The sequence below is a fragment of the Rissa tridactyla genome, chromosome 3, assembly GCF_028500815.1.
Source record: "Rissa tridactyla isolate bRisTri1 chromosome 3, bRisTri1.patW.cur.20221130, whole genome shotgun sequence".
NCBI lineage: Eukaryota > Metazoa > Chordata > Aves > Charadriiformes > Laridae > Rissa > Rissa tridactyla.
The window spans coordinates 61,306,034-61,320,372 of NC_071468.1; the positions used below are offsets into that span (position 1 = coordinate 61,306,034).

Sequence of the window (14,339 nt, forward strand, 5' to 3'; positions counted from 1 at the left end):
TTACTTTAACTTTTTGGGTTGTGGGGGTTTTTTTAAACAAATGTGTGTTTGCTACAATAGGAGGGCTCAGACTCTGTGGACATAGAGTTTGATGGCAGTTGATTTTCACAGGCTTCATATGTGCATGTATAGACTACTGCTGGCCGTGATTCAGATTTTGCGATACGCATTTTATAATTATCAAAATATCTCTAAAGTTGTTACTAACCAAAACATTCTTTTTTAAAAAAAGAAATAATAATACTGGTGACAAAGTGACAAAGATTTTTCAGGTTTGATTGTTTTTTTCATCTGGAAAAAACTGTTCCGGTAGAAAATTGTGAACCAGCTGTAATAACTTATACATATTTTAAAATTACACCTGGACACTTATGAGAATAAAGGGTGTGAGCCATGAAAGGAAAACAGGCTGGACAAAGTATTGAAATTTATCTTCTGGAGTAATCTACAGGGATAAAGACCTTGAGAAATTACCAATTAAAAGAAGGACAGATAACATACCATCAGGAAGATAAAACCCCATGATTTTAATCTAAAATTCTTCTCCCTGTCTGCCTCCTCTAATTTAATCTTTTCTCCTACTTTTCTGTCTCATATGCATTGCTGTTTTGTCACTGCTTTTGCTGGCTCTGCACACAGCACAAGGCGAGCAAGTGCTCCTTCTGGCTAATCGAAGGGCCAAAGGGTAGGTACAAAAACATTTACTAAAATGGTTAGTTAACACACGTTTTTTTCTCCAGAGACCACTCTAATCTTACTTGAGGCTAGCAAGTACTTGCCCATTATCCCCATTTTGGATGAGTGGAAACCCGATAAACAAACTGGTTAGGAAAAACTTTGATCTGCAGATCATTCCAAGCAGCAACCCAATACACTTAGGGGACTTGTTCTTTTCCTTTAGGGAATCAACTCTACACCCTCTCAAAGCCTTTGTGTACGTAAGAGTTGAGCTAAAGTCGAAGAAAGGTAAGACCTAGCTGTTTTTCTTTCACAGGAACTTTCTTTTTTTTTCCGTGCTGGTATATCATATGTTCAACACAATGCAGAAGTGTGGGGGGAAAATAAGCAAAAAGATTTGGCAAGGCGTACTCACCACAACTCAAATTGTTTTCTGCTTTCAGTGCTGAAGTTGGAATACTCCAGAATTCATTTTCCCAGTCTACAATGTTTCCTTTCACATCGCAGCTGAGGTTGGCCAGTGTTTGCGCATTCATGGTGAAATTCCAGAGGCGGAAGTTGTAAATGTCCCCATTTAGAGAGCTCACTTCATTGCTGTTAGAGCCCAGCACCAGCCTCCCGTTTCCAGGGACAACTTTGCCAAAGATATCTGGACAGTACACTATATGATAGGTGTTTTTGGCATATACACCTATACTGCCTGAGAAGCTATCCCCTACAACGCAGAGCTGTTGAAAAGTTCCTGTGAAAAACTCTGCATTTCGGGGCAACGCATTCTCAAGGATGCACTGCATGCCTGAGATAGACAGAAAATGGCCTTTTGTGGTCTTCCCGAAGCTGAAGGATTCTTTCGAAAAGGCATCAGTGTAGGAGAAAACCTTCCAGTCATCGTTGTCATCGCTGCTGCCCTTGGTTGCTTCAAAGCACAGTGTAAACTGGCTGAGCTCTGGCACTGAGACAGCCTCTGACACGGACACAGCATCGACATCGGGAACCTGGGGAATGATGACTTTCTGGTTCCTCAGAGACACGGCGACTAGAACCAAGAGCAGATAAATAAATTAACAAAAAAACCCAACTTCATCATACAGAAAAAAAAGGCAGACTGGGGTTAAAGTAACATTCATTATATCAAACATTCATCAGGTGGTTTTTATCACTGTAAAATACCAATAGCACACGCGAAAGGGAATTTGGCTTGGGAGTGCACTCAGCTGAGAATATGCAGAGTTCCTTTCCAATGGCACGGAGAATGCTGCGCTACACACTGTTAACAACCCCTCAAGTTGCATTAGGAGCAATATTAGGACACATTACCTACTAAATTCCAACTCTGCTTCAGAACACGTTCTAGAAATTACTACTCATTCATCTAGTAAGGATGCATTAGGCAATGGAATAAAACAGTTATTTGTAAAAACACAGTATGACTTGCTTTTAAGATATATTATTTTAATTACTTGTCCGCTTGACTGCATTACACTAATGAAGTTCAGGCCTTGCTCTTTTAAGTACCACAGTAGAAGAAAGCCTCTATTAGATTCCTTGGCAAACTGAAGACTTTTGATCCTGAATTCAGCTAACTGGTTTCTGCAAACCATCAGGCATCTTCTCACTTTGTCTCCAGCAGCCTTCTGGTCGAACGCTGCAATTGTATGTTCATGAATACTTACATCCAAGCCATTTACTATTTGTGAATATTTGGGTCAGCAGTTTGGGATTTTGCACAAGTATCTAGAAATGGCTAGTCCTCTTGCAAATATGCACAGCCGTAAGGGTATTTAGGCACGGAGAGAATTACTCTGTCTCTAATTGTTATTAAGTATTCTCATTTGCACTTGCAAAGTGGCAGTCACCAAATGTGAAAAACAGTATCACACGACATACGCTTTTTCTCCATGAGTACATTAATGACAATTCTGTTCGCTTTACTTTGGAGAACGCTATTTTTCAAAATAGAGTGTCAATATGCTCAGTTTTATTGGCACATTTAGGGCAGCAAAATTCTTCTAGTAAATTTCCACACAGAAAGAAGTTTCAGGTTATCAGTCATGCAAAAGCACTAGATTGCAGCAGCCGTTAGTGTTACTGCTGGTTCTACAGTTCCGTGGCAGACCACATCTCCAGGAAATGTGTGCTACCTCTTCTACACATATTCAGAGTGTATATGCTGGAAATGAAACTGGTTTTTGCTAGACCTGAAGAATAACCGCCACGGTAGTTAATCCTTAGTCTCCACTGGGATTTTGAAGTGATGCCACAATACATACGTTAATTAATACACCTATTTCCTTCTCAGAATGAAATAAAAATCTTTCACTATGAGAAGGTGAGACATGTGAGGGAAGGTTGACTGTCACGCCACACTCAGGAAGAGAGACGGATATATGGGGCATAAAGATTTTGTGTAGTCTGTGGTATTGCAATTTCCCTTTGCCATCTGCTTGCAAAGGCTCTGAGCTCCAAACTACCTATATTTGGATATACACAAGGACATCATTTGACCAATATATTACACAGTAAAATAACACAAAGCATTGCACGTTATCCACCAACCCAGCAACTGGAGAATGGGAGGGAAGAGAGAAAAATACTGGGTTTTTTTAGTTACTGGATTTACTTCATGGGTTGTTTTTTTCTTCCCAAGGGAAAAAGTATGTTGTAACAATTTTATAGATAGAACGTGTGTTCAATTCTCCATTGAAAACAGGGGCATTTTTTTTTTCATGGGTTAATTATACTGTAAGCTTCTTTATGTAACACGGAAAGTGTTCCAGAAGAAGTATAAGGATTCGAGACTTGAAAAAGAAGAAAGCTCATTCATATGAGCACTTTCCAGCTTGTGTTAGGGTGGTCAGGAGAGTTATGGATCATCTGGTCACATTTAAACAGTATAGGAAGCGAAATAAACAGGGAGGACACTCCTCAAGTACTGAACAAGTCTACTCAACTTTGCTGTACTCATCTGACAGATTTAACCACTGGCACCTTCCCCATACAGTGAAAGGACAAAACTGACAAGTATTTTGTCTATGTGGAGAAAACAGTATCCTGCCATCAACATTAAGCACAGATCTCTTTCCTGATTACTGTTGCACAGCCAGTCATCAGACTGATGAATTTCAGATGTTAGTACTGGAGAAACTGGTTATTCTCTGAGGAATAATATACGTATATTCTTGGAATACTCAACCAAGTGTTTAGACTACTTTCAGAATGATATTACATTGTTGCTGTTAGGAAGATAACTGGATTATGATGAACAGGGGTTTTTTGGACACATTGCTGTTTACTCATGAAAAATGTACAAAAGTCTTGGCAACCCGGACACAGTAGGGGCAACCAGCAACAGGCAGCTCACTGTTCTGAGATCCACATTGGCTTTTACGGGACCGCTGGGATGACACGAAGCCTGCCTCTGCTGCTTTTAGAGCCCCTATCATACTTTCAGCTCACTGTCTCACATGTCATACACCCCTTTATACATAAGCAAGCCAGGAGTCCCCAGACTGTATTTTACAATCCCTTGCAGGGAAACCTGCTTTTCTGCCAGTTGATGAGCTTTTCAGCACGGTTCAGTGCTTGAGTGGTGGCGGCTTCTGTTCTTAGCTTCACTGCTCTCATCTGCCCTTTCACTGATGCTGGAAGATGATGCATCAACTTTAATGTGGTCTGCAAGTGTTTACATACCAAATACCTGTTTGAGAGCTTTTTGTTACCACGACACTGAATTATGCTTTTAATCTGGGCTCCTGCAGTACTATGCAACTGTGCTAATTTTATGTGACATTGTCTCAAGTATTTCAGTACTAACAGAGGTCTGTTGGCTCTCCTTCCTCTCCTTTTGGCAACTGAGTGACATCTACTCACTGGTGGAGATATACAGCTAATCATTACTAGAAAATTATTTAACACGCCAGCTTTTCAGTTGGTGCAAATTGACGTAATTCCCTTAAGACTAGCAAAGCTGCATTCATTTACTGCAGCTGAGGATATGGCCCATCCATCTGCCGTTGGTGTGTTGCAGGAGGTGACAACCAGGAAAGCCAACATTTGTGTGGGCGGCCAACTTTTTATGGGTAACAGGATGTGCTCTGTGAAACTCAGTTTGAAACCAATCTTACATAAAACTGAGCAGTCACACAAAAGCTGTTCTATTCTCAGCTAATATCCTCACAAAACTCACTTACTCTCTTGTATTTGTCTTTCCCTGCATATATTTTTTCTTGTGTACTTATTGTATATTAGGACGTACCATTAATGTATTTTTAAATACCATTTCTAGATAGCAAATTGCTGTGTCTTTGAACAGCCCTTTACTTTCCAGCTTTGCATTATTTTGTGAAACTCAAAATTTAACAAGCTACTTAATTTTATTATTTACTTAAGATCATTTCTGAGAAATGAAAGAAAATATTAACATAGCACTATTTCGCTCACTGTGGGAGAAATTAATGATTTTGCCCAGGTATCATATTCGTAGCAGTAACAATGGTGTCAGCTTGACAAAGAAGCTTCAAAATTCCATTGGGGACCTGAAGTCAGGGGGTGTGCAATCTCTGCGATGGCTTTGGGAACCCTTTGCGAGGACAGATGAGTGTAGCACTGACATCTGCCACGCAGATGCGTCGTAATTTCAGTGTGTGTGTGCATTGATGTCCTATAGTCTACATGCTTTTATAACTTGAAAGGAAAGCAGTACATTATGATCCCTTTACCAAGCCCCTTTTCTGTATCCATTGGCAGGTTAAATGTTGCTATGATCTTTGCCTGTAACTATCTTCTGAACCCAATGTAACGGCACAACTGTGGGCAATAAGCAGAATACAGTTATAATTTGCCCTAGATGCATGCAGCCAGCTGTCCTGGCATCCAGCAAGCCTTAACATAGAGTTTCTGAACGAATATATGTGAAACATTAAAATATAAGTCACTGGTGAAGGTCACTGATATCTGTATTCACACTGGGGAATAATATTCAAAATTTAAAACTACCTTCCAAAACTATTTTATTTTTTAATGGTGCTATCTGTGGATGTAAGGTATTATTCAATTTGTCATGGAGGTAATATTTTTGCTTTCATAAAAATACATTACGTATGCTTATATATATACAAATGGTTCTCTATGTCTGTAGACCTTTCCTGTCCTCCTCATTGAACACATCTGAGGGCAACACTAGATGTTTCGATTCCATTTGTAAGCTATCTTATCCCTTATAGTCATACTTGAACATGAAAATATTAAAGAGGAATAAAGAAATAAATCATTTTGCATAACCTGATTGCATATTATTTTTTACGATCCACTTGATTTCACAACTTCCTACGATACAGCAAGAGAAACCTTTCAGAAAATTTGCTTCCACTTTCAGAAGAGAACGGGTGCTCCTAGAATTATTACTACATTCATTTTGTCAGCATGAAAGGACCTCCACAGAAAGAAGTATTTTTAGCTCCTCCGATATGACATTGCCTTTTTTCTTTTCAGAACTGCACATAAATTTTGATGGGATAATCAGGACTACTTTTGTCTTATGATTCCTGGGGGTTACTATCTTAATTATTTTAAAATATCTAACATGTGTAATAAATACGTAAAAAAAAAAAAAAGTAATGAGAAAGATATGCTTGTGACTGAAGAGATAACTGCAAACCTGCTCAGCGTTTCTACAGCAGCCAGCCAGCCAGCCAGAGGAACGTTAAGTGTGCTACAATAATACAGATGTTCAACGCAATGCTAGTATTCAGCCTAAAGTGTGTGACTTCAACAAAAGAAAACCTACTGGGAGCATGCAACTGTAAACTATAACCCTGATGGATGTGGAATGAATGATGAGTATGGGGCCTGTAAGTGATCATCCTACTACCCTTCGTTACCTCGCTGCCCTTTTCTGTCATGTGAGAGCAACTTCTTATTAATGCTTTAAACAACAAAACAAACATCAACCACGTGTTATTTGTACCCTTATCTTCTAGGGGAAAAGCATGAGTGTCTTATTTTTTTGCAGCTGTTAAGTTTTTTAAAATCTAAGCATTGCTATGTGTTTAAGGAAGAGAAAGGAAGGTCAAGGAACTGGAACAAAAGGTAGCTATTTTGCAATGCCAGTTCATCCCTGGGAGGCTGGAAGAACCCCTGAGAAGTTCTGCCTCTCCTCCCTGCTGTTGGGCATTTAACTGGCCTAGAGGATTGGGCTGGCCTTCTTTCTGGCCTAACTAAGTTCCGTCTCATGCTCTTCTTTGGGTTTCTCTGTCCCTCTGCAGGTACACTGGCTTGAAGGACAGGTATCCTGCTTCCAAACCCTCCAGCATAAATCTGCAGGGAGAGGCCCTGTTAGGCCTAAAATGCTTGCATGTGAGAAGTTTTTTTAAACACGTTTGATGTCATGTCCCAGAATAAAATAATTTATTTTCATCCAAAGAAAAATAAATTAGTTAAAAAAAACATACAAGAGAACTCTGTAGTTTTACCCTGCAGTCTCCCCATCCTTTCCCTTCTCATTGAGGACTGGATTGCTTCAGGAAGTGTCATTCTAACCCTTATAGGACGTGTGCTTCTAAACATCTATAGGAGAGATTAAATGCTTTGGGTTTACTTACTTCGTACATAGCTGGCATTAAAACCTTTCTTTTGGATACTGAAGTCACTTTTAAATGACACAATCATTTCATTTCCAGTAGAGTTATAGGATAGTCCTTTGGCAGTGATGCCACAAAGGTTCATTGGGCTTTCTCCATTGTCTAATGTCAATGAATCATAAATGCAGCCCGGAGCTTCTTCAATGTCAAAATCAATAAATGTTAGCTGTATGATGAATCCATGAGGTGCTCGGATGATCCACTTGCACGCTTGGCTGTTGGGATAATCACTGGGGAAGCATGGAGAAGTGAAAACTCCAGAGGGATCAGTTAGCACGATCCTACAGTCGTAGCATCCATGAACTGGCAATAAAAACAGAGAAAGGCTGGAGGTCAGGAAGAGAGATAACTTAACAGGAAAGTAATCATCAATACAAAAACTGAATGTATTTCTATACAGAAACACATAAGCGGAGATGGGAGGAAGAAAGGCAGAAAAAGGCCTGGTTTCTAGCAGGCAAAATGCTGGAGGAATAGTACAGCAAAATAATATTTTGTATAAGAAATCCTGCACAAAAGAAATATAAATTATACTGCTAAATATTCATTTAGGCACACAATATATGTCTGCTGTGTAAATTGACCTGACAAAGGCAAAGTGAAAGCACCATTATTGAATTCAGAAAGGCAAACAAATTCTCAAACTGCAAACTCTAAAAAAGATGACTGGTATCATTTACATTTTTTGGCTGCTGGTCTCCTGCTGACTGGTGGCTATTCCAGCAGCTCTGTGCCATGCTATTGTTTCCAGTGGAATGTCCCTGGAATGCAGCAGCCACAAAAGATGGGTTGAAGAGTGGCAGAAGCAGCAGCTCTGTGGAGCTCTCAAAGGTTAGTCATCAGCATTTCCGGCAAATGCTCTCCACATCACCCAGAAGGGTAGCAGTGAGCTACCGGCTTTTGAATCAACAGCAGATTACTGCACTCTTCCCATGCTGACTCAGCTCCACTGACATATTTGTGGCAGTCAGACTCTAAGAAATTCTTATCCTATTCCTCATACTCCTTTGCTCACCTGCTTGCTCACCATGAGAATTTCAGGCCCAGTTAGTCCCCAGGGTTGTGTTTCTTGTTTGGTTTAAATTTGCTCATTTATCACATATTTACTTAGTGCATTATATGATATAATTACCGTGAACTGACTGCTGCTAAAATCTGTAACAGTTTGCCAAAGCAGCACTGAACAAACTAGGTGGGAACTGAATATCGCCAGTATAATCAACTGGCACATTTATGCTGAATTGCTTTGCAAACATTTCATTAGGCCCCAATCCTGCAACAAGTACTACAAGCATGAAAAAAATAGGACAATGTGAACATGCATTATTAGTTGCCCAAGGTAAAAGCAAATAAAAAAGTTGTCAAGTGTAAACTGCATATGGAGCAGCTATAAAACAGGAATAAATGCAACCAACTTCTCCAAAGAGCCCTTGATGTTTATTTCCACTCCTTGGATCCTGATATTGTTCAGTCACATTCAAATGGTATTTGTCCTAAGCAAATGGGCCCTGACTCTGTGAAGTGGCACGGCAAAAAATGAAGCAGTCCACATCTGCGGGGACAATTGCAAGGTGTATTTTATAGTTTTTATAATTTCTATTTGCAAATCATGAATTCATATGGCCCCAAAGAGGTTAAAAGATTATTAAGTAATTGGGCTCTCAGAGCCAAATACAGGCTGGTTACATTAGAAAAGATCAGTGGGATGCTTATTTGTTCCAATGAGAAAAAAAGGTTGAAAGATTTGCAAGAAGCTTTGGGAAGAAGCCTCACTCATGACATTGGGAAACAGAAGCCTGTCCACTCTTAATGTCTCTGCAAATCTTGGTAGTCAGAGGACTATGCTTACCTGCCCTGAAACCCTGCTGTTCAATTAATTAACCGGAGAGGGAATATTTACTTATTAGTATGGTGACTATAAATCCTGCAGTTGTGCAGATGACGGCTTTGTCCAGTGGATTTTGCACAGATAGGTATTGGTTTTCAGAGAACCACCCTAGATTGAGAGGAGGAGGAACAGGAAAAGCATGCTCTAAGCCACAAGCCACTGCGGTCTCCTAGTCCAGGGCGAGTGAGCCTCTACAGGGCAGAGCAGCTGTGAAACGGCTCTGGCTGGAGCTGCCTCCAGCTGGAAGGCTCAGTGATTCACGCTCCTGCCTTCCTTATTGCTAGGATGAGGGCTACAGGGGCTGAGGATTTGGCAGCACGCTGTACCCACTCTCCTACTCATTTCTGCAGAGAAAGAAATGACACAGAGCTATCTGGGCACTTGGGAGCTTTCCCTGTGCACCCAGATGGACCTGAAGCCAGGGACTAAGCTGTTAAGTGATGTAAATACATACATATAGGAACATGGGTGTTAATGTACACTCATTCAGCCTTGGACTCCTAAAGTAAATCTTAAGGGCATTATAAAATTTTGCTGAACCAGAAAAAATATGCCACTTGTCAGTAAAATGTATCTCTCAAATTGGTAGAATATTACATTCAACCCGAGACTGGAAATGTCAAATTTGTCAATCAGAAAGAACAGAGACCTTCTTAAGAGAAGCCTGCCTGTATTAATTCTGTTGATCACCATCAGCCAAAACAGGACTCAGCTCTTCTATTTATCTCTCTCTTGAGTATTTATCATTGTTTCTAAGCTGTGTAAAAAAACCCATAGTATACGTAACAAAAATACTTTTATCCCTGCTGTCTGTCACTGTAAACACTAAAGCATAAATTCTATTTATGTTATTGGTTTTTTTACTCATTTAATCTTTTCACTAACACATTCTCATTTTATTATATCCATATTGTTTTGTTGGTTTTACAGAACTAACTCAAAAAAACAACCTCTAAATTTAGGTAGGAAAATAAGTGCTCAAAACTTTACATACACAGAAGAAACAGATTTGGTGAGCAAAATAGTTTACTTTTTTGAAGTGGGTTGGCTCCATTTTGGCATAGTAGCTATTCTGTCCCTGACTGCAATTTGAAGGAGAAGTATCCTGTTTTCATGCAAATGTCCACAGTAGTAAGTAAAAAGAAAAAAAAAAAAAAAAACAACAAACAACAAAACTATATATAAACCGAATGGTTTTGAATGGAACTTTTTGCACAGCTTCTCATGAGACACTCCTTTTTCTATAAACACCACCTATTTTACTCATTAAAGAGAAAAATTGCTGTGGCAACCTTAGGCTGTCAGCCAAAACTGACAGATATTTTGCAATCCCATTGGCCCAAAGCAGTCTGAACTGTGGATACTGAATACTTGTTGCAATACACACCACAAATATTTCTACTAGCAATCTGACATATTTTATTGATTTTAATGGGAACAAATTTAGGTATGATATTCTTGGTCAGAAACCCCACATATATAGAGTCTACCCGTCAAGTACTTTTTATCACCCTAGACCACAGGAAATTCATTCTCTAAATTTATTTTATCCAATAAAACCCTTCATCTTTTCTCTCCCTCTTTTCTTCCCCAAACCAAAATGAACACCCTCCCCACACAGAGAAATCAAGCACTTAATTTCAACATTTACTAAACTGAAAGTTTCACTCGGCAATTCATTTGTCTCCATCATGAGAACATTCTGGAGTATGGTTTTCATTTCATGATCACTTTTTTTTTTTCCCCTGCAGGGCTCATACTTCCAACAATAAAAGAATAAGTAAGTATTTAGTATGACACTTCAACACTATACTAAAAAGGAAAACAAATAAATTCCTATGGAGTATGTTAGAGCTTTCACAAAAGTTATCTAAGTGATTCACAAATGTTAATTGACTTCAGAAGAGGAACTGACTGTAGGGGAAATGGCTTTTTCCCCTCCTATCATGCCCATTTTTTAAGGATAAAGTTAGGCATGGAGATAATGGGCAAAAATGGCAAAAGTTTCCATGGATTTTGGATTCCTAATCTAAGAAATGAGAGCACTGATTTTCCTTAACTACTTAGTATTTGTACAGGATTTTATATGTCCAAAGCACGCTATCTATGACTTTAAACTGCATCTGGGAGAGCAGTCTGTCAACCTGGCTCACTGTAGAAAATCCAAAAATGAATACTTAGTGGCCAATGGAAAATTTTGGTCAAAGCAATTTGGCCATCTTGAATAGGAACTTATCGGTAAAGGCAGGGATAGAATCCTGTTCTCATGGTTGCCAATTTTCCTAACCATGAGACTAGTCCCTCTCTTCACATATATACCTTTTAATTTCTATGAGGAGAAAAGTACCCTATACTAGTCTTTCCTACATCATGATGACTCATATGAAGATCACTCTAAAACTAAGGGGCTAAGGGAAACAGTACGTGACTCATCAAAGACTGCACCATACAAACATATGCACACGCAAACCTTCTTCCTATGGAAGAAAAATTAATCACCCAGCTTGTTCTGTCTACTGATTTTGTCTCTTCAGAGCCTCAGCACAGAATGCCACCATTTGAACTCATGAAGACACCTGTAGGCACTGAGATACACAATTTGAAAGTGAGTTTCACGAGCCATTTGTGGGCAGCGGAAGCCACAGTCAGACCCAGAGCTGCAATGCTGCACTGCAGATTTGGGAAGGAAACATTCTGTATATAACCTCATCCCATACGTACTTCTCTTTTTTGATTTCTTCTTACATGACTAACACATTCCAGCACTTGACTCCAAAATGTGTGGTAATATTCATATTTTCCTCTAACTCCTCACACTTCTCTCCATTGTCATCATTTTCCCCCAGAACCTCATCTTTTGCCCTATTATAGTCTGGCTCTTCTTCCTCAGGCATGAGTTTTGACTTCTACCTCTCCAGCTGCTTTCATTTCTGCAGTTACTTGGAGAAATGCTGGACAACAAATTTTGTTTGGTGAAGAATTTTTTTAAAACAGCAAAAGCAATCCACCTTGGGACACTGTTGATTTCAGCCCCAAAGACTTAAAAGTTTATAAAGGTTAGGATCAAAGGAAACAGGGTCTCTCGGGAAAAATGTGTGCACTTGCAATTTGTGCATTATCCAGTTTGTTTTCACACTAAGTGACACCTTGCATTTGGTTTTTCTTTTTCCAGCTGTAGCGTGCAGCTTGCCTTCTGTACAGCATTTACCACCTGACAGAAGTGTAAATGACTACATATGCGTAGGCAGCGGCACAGGATACCAACAATAGCCCGTGTGGGTTGAATTAACACTACTGGCATTTTTTTAAAACCCATTAAAAGGCTCCCTCATAAAAGTAAGACAGAATGCTCCTGGATTCCATTTTGGCATGAAAATGAACTCTACTTCTCCCTGTTGAGGACACATGTTCATAGGAAAATATCTTGAAATAAATCTTAGCTATGGAACCTAGGAATTTGGACATAAAAAAGCAGTACAGGATTAATTATAATTTGCTTTCATGTAGACATCTGAGAACCTTTAAGCATTTTACATACATTTGAAAAGGTAGCATTTACAAGACGGTCATTTTGAACTATGAGAGAAGCATGGGAAGGTGAGATGGCGTAGGCACTTGCAAGCATGTGGCAAAGCCCAAACCAGAAGTGAAACCTTACAATCGTTTACTGTGACAGCATGAAAAAAATACCTATTTTGATAAACATCAGTCAGGAAAAAGTCTTCCTTTATAATAAACAGTTAATCGTTGGGTTTTTTTTTTCTATTTCAAGGACACCATAACAGAGATACAACTAAACATTAGGTTAAATGTATTTATGACTCCAAATAGACGGGTGAATGAGGTCAGCAATGGGCACACCTGCAGACAAGCAAGTGGAAGGGCCAAACCACCAAGATGTGGGTGGGCTGGAATGGCTACAAAACAAACAAACCCGTGTTATTCCAACCAGACACAAACACTAAACCCAGAACAGCTATCATATGGCAAAGGCTTCAACAGCAGCTTATCTTCACTTTAAAAAATCATTTTGGACATAAAGGAGACCTATACATCTACAGAAATACGCAAAATGTGAATATATTAATTGCAAAGACGTGTCATGTCATTCACTCTGGACATAAAGTAACGCTCTGCTTACTCACTTATAAATTAGTTATAAGATAAGACTTATTCAAATTTTTATTCAAAACATGAAGCATAGCACTCTTCTGGAGCCTCTGCACACCAAAGCATGTTGTCTGCTCTCTGCGCAAGCCACAATTTGATGGAATTCTGTCTGAGAAAGTGCAAATGAGGAGGTGCCACAGGTCTATTTTTGTTCTTTATTTACTTTCCAAATTGTAGAAGCTGTTTGATCTCCCCAAAAGATCCTTATTTTGCTACAGTATGCTAACCCTGATAAAAATTACTATACAAACATATAATTTAATGTTAACATGCATTGTAATCCTCAAATTAAAGGGACAATCTTAGCTCTAACTATTTCAACACACAGATTAAAAAAAAAAAAAAAAGAAGGGACTGAAATAAAGGACAAAAACAACAAAAAAGGATTATCTCTGCAATAAATAGAAGACTCACACCCTTATATGTAGAAAAGTTTGGCCCTGCACATATGATGTTACAGGGCTGAGGTCTACTGGCTGGAAATATGATTGTGATTGTGTATAAGTGTAAGCGTCCCCTGATTTGTAAGAATATGGAACCACTCATACGATGAGCCAACCATATAACGATAATATGGAACTACTTCAGCATTTCTACAGTGTACACAGGCCTAAATTCACAAAATTCTTGAGCAAATTCTAAAGTCTCACAGATATGATTTGGATTTAAACATGGACTTATAATTCAGCAACTATTTAAAGTCCTTTCCTGCGCAATGATGCTTTTGAATCCTGTAGTCGAAGCTTTACCGTCCCATCTTCAGCATTGCAGCCCCCTCAAGGCAGAGCGGGAGGGCAGCCCCTATGAAGACAACTGGGGAGAGGCACAGCACGAACCTGAGCAGCGAGGAAGGCTGTGCTGTCCCCTCCAGTTCTGATCATTCTATTCTCCTTTTAAGGAAAGAAGCAATAACAGCACCAACCTACGCAAAAACCCATTCAGGGAGAGAGATCCACTCACAGACA

General features: G+C 39.3%; 1 protein-coding gene across 7 annotated transcripts in view; it reads right to left on the reverse strand.

Annotated features, from left to right (window-relative positions):
• The window catches only part of ADGRG6 (adhesion G protein-coupled receptor G6), a 114,550-nt gene that overhangs the window by 64,187 nt on the left and 36,024 nt on the right, over positions 1–14,339 (reverse strand). For all 7 annotated transcript variants that reach the window (XM_054197071.1, XM_054197065.1, XM_054197070.1 and 4 more), the window contains exons 3-4: positions 7,278–7,619; positions 1,094–1,714 (exon numbers count right to left, since the gene is read on the reverse strand). In XM_054197071.1, the coding sequence (XP_054053046.1) occupies positions 1,094–1,714; positions 7,278–7,619 (963 nt within the window). The remainder of the gene's footprint in view (positions 1–1,093; positions 1,715–7,277; positions 7,620–14,339) is intronic.